General features: G+C 67.0%; 1 protein-coding gene across 1 annotated transcript in view; it reads left to right on the top strand.

Annotated features, from left to right (window-relative positions):
- Positions 1-4,520, top strand: part of AIRE (autoimmune regulator) — an 11,983-nt gene that overhangs the window by 1,359 nt on the left and 6,104 nt on the right. Inside the window, exons 2-8 of the mRNA XM_023521133.1 lie at positions 17-115; positions 398-572; positions 768-923; positions 2,021-2,134; positions 3,151-3,281; positions 3,453-3,533; positions 4,386-4,501. Coding sequence (XP_023376901.1) covers positions 17-115; positions 398-572; positions 768-923; positions 2,021-2,134; positions 3,151-3,281; positions 3,453-3,533; positions 4,386-4,501 — 872 coding nt within the window. The remainder of the gene's footprint in view (positions 1-16; positions 116-397; positions 573-767; positions 924-2,020; positions 2,135-3,150; positions 3,282-3,452; positions 3,534-4,385; positions 4,502-4,520) is intronic.

The following is a 4,520-nucleotide window of genomic DNA, read 5'->3' as shown; positions in this document are numbered from 1 at the left end:
CCCCGCCCATGAGCAGGGGGACATCGCCGGGACAGGCTGGGGGGGCCCCTGCTCCCCGTGCCCAGCCCTCTTCAACTCCCAGCCACCAGCTGAGGGTGTCCGAGACACGGCCCAGGTGCGCCTCCAACCCAGGTCCCAATGCCCTCTCCCAGGCCACCCCAAGCCTACGTCCAAGCCAGGGCCACGGTCCCCTAAGACGGGTTCCAAGGGAGCCGCCCTCACCCCAACACCCCCATGCCATCCCCACACCTGCCCCAAGTCAAGGGATGGACCCCGCGCCCAGGCCATCAGCAGCCTTCGCTGGGTCGGCATCCGCCCTCTAGTCCCCGGTGGCGGCGGCGGCGGCGGGAAGCGGGCACTGAGGGGGCTCAGGCCCCACTCCCTGCTCTGGCCTCAGGAGACCCTGCGTCTGAAGGAGAAGGAGGGCTGCCCGCAGGCTTTCCACGCGCTGCTCTCGTGGCTCCTGACCCAAGACGCGGGGGCCATCCTGGCCTTCTGGAGGGTCCTCTTTAAGGACTACAACCTGGAGAGATACGCGCGGCTGCAGCCCGTCCTGGACAGCTTCCCCAGAGGTGGGGCGTTGGGCTGGGGGCTGGGGCGCAGCGGGAACAGACGAGGGGAGGGGCGTGCATGTGAGGGGTCTAGGGAGCCCCCAGACATCACCCAGGACCGTCTCGCGTTCTGCAAGGTCAAGGCCCAGGCCTCGCCCACCTGGCCTGGGCATCAGCTCTGGGCTGGAGGCCATGCCGGCTCCTTGCGCCCTGCAGATGTGGACCTCAGTCAGCCCCGGAAGGGTCGAAAGCCCCCCGCTGGGCCCAAGGCCGCTGTGTCCCTGCCCAGACCCCCTACCAAGAGAAAGGTCCCAGAGGAGTCCCGGACCACCCCACCGGCAGCCCTGTCCCCAAGGGGCACCTCCAGCCCAGGTATGCAGGTTAAGGAGCTGCTGGGTCTCAGATGCCCCCTTGGGATCCTGCCACTCCCCCACCACCCCAGCCTGCCACGCCCCTCCCCAGCTGGCTCCGGGAGCTTCTGTCCCACCCGATCAGCCAGAACCAGCCTGGCAGGGCAGCAGAGGTCCCCTGGGTGTTTAGTGGACACACCGAATGTGACCCCAGGCCCGCGAGTAGCCACATGGGTGTCTCTTCCTTCTCGCTGATGCGGACACCGGAGCCTGGTAGAGCGAGGGCGCCCACGGGAGTTGGGGGGACACCCGTACTCTCCACCTTGCGGTCTAACTGGCCCTGGCAGGGAGAGGGCCGGCTGCCGCAGCGCCCCCTACAGGCCCCCAAGTGAAGGCCAAGCCCCCCAAGAAGCCAGAGAGCACCTCGGAGCCGCAGCGCCGCCTGCTGGGGAACGGTGAGAGGCCCCGGCCCCGCCCCGGCCCCGGCCCCGCCCCCGCCCCGGGCCAGGGTCAGGGGTCCGGCTGGGGCCTGCCCTCTGCGGGCCAGTCCTGGGACCACGTCCCACTCCACAGCCACACGGGGAAGAGGGCACGCCTCGGACACCCCTCCAGGGTCAGCTCGACTGCTTCCTCCAGAGACGCCTCCTTGGTCCCCTCCCTGCCCCAGGACACAGGGCCCCAGAGGCCTCCTGGGGTCACTCGCTGCTGACCTAAGGCGGGTCCTGGGTACTCTGCTCCAGCAAGCACAGTCCGGCCCATGTCCCGGAGTCCTTATTCATTCCTGCCCACACTCACACGTTCACACACACACGCACATACACGCCTTCACACACTCACACGCCCTCACACACACGCAACACACGTGCTCACACGTGCTCACATACACTCACACACGTTCACACACGCTCACACACATGCTCACACGTACTCTACACTTACAGCCTGTCTGCTCTGACACGTGAGCTGTCTGTCTGTCCTTCTGCCCCCTCCTTGCCCGCCCTGGTGGACCAAAGCAACATTCTGCCGCCAGGCGCCTCTCAGGCCCCGCCACCCGGGTGCAGGAGCGCTCGGGGGCCATCTTCCCGACCCATGACCCGCATCTCGTGCCGCCTTCCCCAGGGATTCAGACCATGTCCGCGTCAGTGCAGAGAGCCGTGGCTGTGTCCTCGGGGGACATCCCAGGAGCCCGCGGGGCCGTGGAGGGTATCCTCATCCAGCAGGTGTTTGAGTCAGGTAGACGCACAGATGCCGAGTCTACGTCCCCCGGGCCTCTGGTGGCTCCAGAGCAGACCAGACCGTGCATGGGGCAGACAGCGTCCCCGAGTGGTTCTGCCGGCTCTGGAGGGCCAGGGGCACTGAGGGCTCCCCAAGGGGGCTGGGACTCGTAGGCACGTGGACCTGGGGGCTTGCAACAGGCTGGCAGTCCAGGTCCCCGTCCCGGACCACCTCCGCCCACTTGGCTGGGCCCCTCCTTGGTCACAGGCTCACATCCTCAGAAGGTGCCCACTCCCTGGGCGGCCAGGGCGGGGCCTCTCTCGGTAGGACAGCGTGCGGCATCCCTCCCCGTACCTATTCCTTCCTCCACCTTCTGTGCTGGGCACTGGCTGGCTTTGCTGAGGACGGCAGACTGCTGGCCCCCGGGAGCTGCTGCGGGCCCTGGCCTCTCACTGGGGCCAGCCCGAGGAACCCGCAGTAGTTCTCTGGGCTGTTATGACAAATTGCCACTAACTGGGTGGCTTAAAGTAACAGAAATTCCGAGAACGAGGTGTCGGCAAAGCCGCATTCCCTCGAGAGGCTGGAGTGCAGGCCTCTCCCAGCTCCTGGTGGCTGCCGGCACCCGCGCAGCCCGGCTCACAGTCACGTCCCTCTGGCCTCTGCCTCCAACGCCACAGGGCCTCCTCCCTCTCTGTCCTTTCTCTTCATAAGGATACCAGCCATTGGACGCAGGGTCCACTGTGAACCCATCGCAACAAATTACAAAGACCCTACTTGCAAATAAGCTTCCATTCTGAGATTCTCGGTGTCGCGAACTTGGGGATGCGCTTCAGCCAGTACATGCCCCAGCAGAGAACACTCCTGTGCCCAGGACCCCGGCCCCCGACCTGACTGGGGGCGTGTGGGGGGAAGGAGCATCCAGCTGCAGAGCACTTAGCCTCTCTGCCACCTGCCCGCCACTAGCCCGGGGCCTGCGGTGTGGCTGGGCAGGGCCAGCTGGGCAGGCGGCCCGGCCACTCAGCATCTCCTCCCAGGTGGTGCCCAGAAGTGCATCCAGGTCGGGGGGGTCTACACTCCCAGCAAGTTTGAGGACCCCGGCGCGGGGAAGATTAAGGCCCGCAGCGGTGGTGGCCTGAAGACCCTGGTCCGAGCCAAGGGGACCCAGGTCACTGCCCCAGCCACCCCTGGGGAGGCCCCTTGGCACCCCCAGCCCACACACACCTCCAGCCCACACAGTGGCAGCAGCGTCACCTCCGGGCCAGGATCTCTGCTGGGCTGGGGGGTGTCGCTGCCCAGGCTGCGCCCCCTGTCTGTGACTCTCTCTTCTCCCTCGCAGGCTGGAGGGGACTTGAGAGCAAGCCAGCAGGGCAGGGGCCCAGCCCCTCCTACCCTCCCCAGCGAGCCCCTGCTCCACCAGGTAACACCAGACCACAGGGGTGCCGCTTAGCCCCACGACCCCGCAGGCGGTCCTGCCCCTTCGCCACGTGTGCGGGCACTCGCGGCGGTGACCAGGACAGGGCCCGAGCTCTGGTTCACAGGGCAGGGCTCTTCCCCCCAGTAGGATCTATTTCTGATAACTCACAACCGTAAAAATTCAAGCGAGTCAGAGACAGCGAGCCATCCTGGGTCTTTAAAACCGTGGCGTTAGGCCCGGGTGCCAGCTGTCCCTCGTTTCACAGTCGGCCCGTGGGTGGGGTGGTGGCCTCTGCTGGGATCCTGGACCCAGAGTGTCAAGCTCATACTGGGCCTCCCAGGACCGTTTCTCAATGAGGCAGAGCTAGTCACAGATCCTGACACTGACCACACCTGCCGCTGGCTGGAGAAGGGTCCAGGGCAATTGTCGCGAGGAGTGCTTATTGCTGTGCAGGGTGCCCAGCCTGGCAGTCCGGGGGCATCTGGAGGAGGTGGGGTCCCGGAGGGCATGGTGGGTGCCATACAGGCAAGGGCACAAGCAGGAGGGAGGCCTTGGGCGAAAGGGACAGCGTGTGCCCGGGGCCGACGGGCCTGCACTCTGTTGCCTGCGAGGAAGGGGCGGCATGGAGGTGGCCGTGCAGTCTCGGGGCTGGCTGGAGCACAGGGTGGACCCGGGGAGTGTGTGGAACCAGAGTCTCAGAGGATGGAAGGGGCCTTGGGGGTCCTGGGGGCAGGCATCGGCCAGCGGGGGAGCAGGCCAGGGGACCTGGGGGCCCCTGCGGCAGAGCCATCTGGGGGCTCTGGGTGGGGGGGGTCCCATCCCCAACTCCCCGAGACGGGCCTCTCCATGCCGCAGAAGAATGAGGACGAGTGTGCGGTGTGCCGAGACGGCGGGGAGCTCATCTGCTGTGACGGCTGCCCCCGCGCCTTCCACCTGGCTTGCCTGTCCCCCCCGCTCCGGGAGGTCCCCAGGTGAGGCTGGCACCCCTCG

Source organism: Pteropus vampyrus, unplaced genomic scaffold, assembly GCF_000151845.1.
Source record: "Pteropus vampyrus isolate Shadow unplaced genomic scaffold, Pvam_2.0 Scaffold296, whole genome shotgun sequence".
NCBI classification, from domain to species: Eukaryota; Metazoa; Chordata; class Mammalia; order Chiroptera; family Pteropodidae; genus Pteropus; species Pteropus vampyrus.
This window is presented reverse-complemented; position numbering and strand designations above follow the sequence as displayed.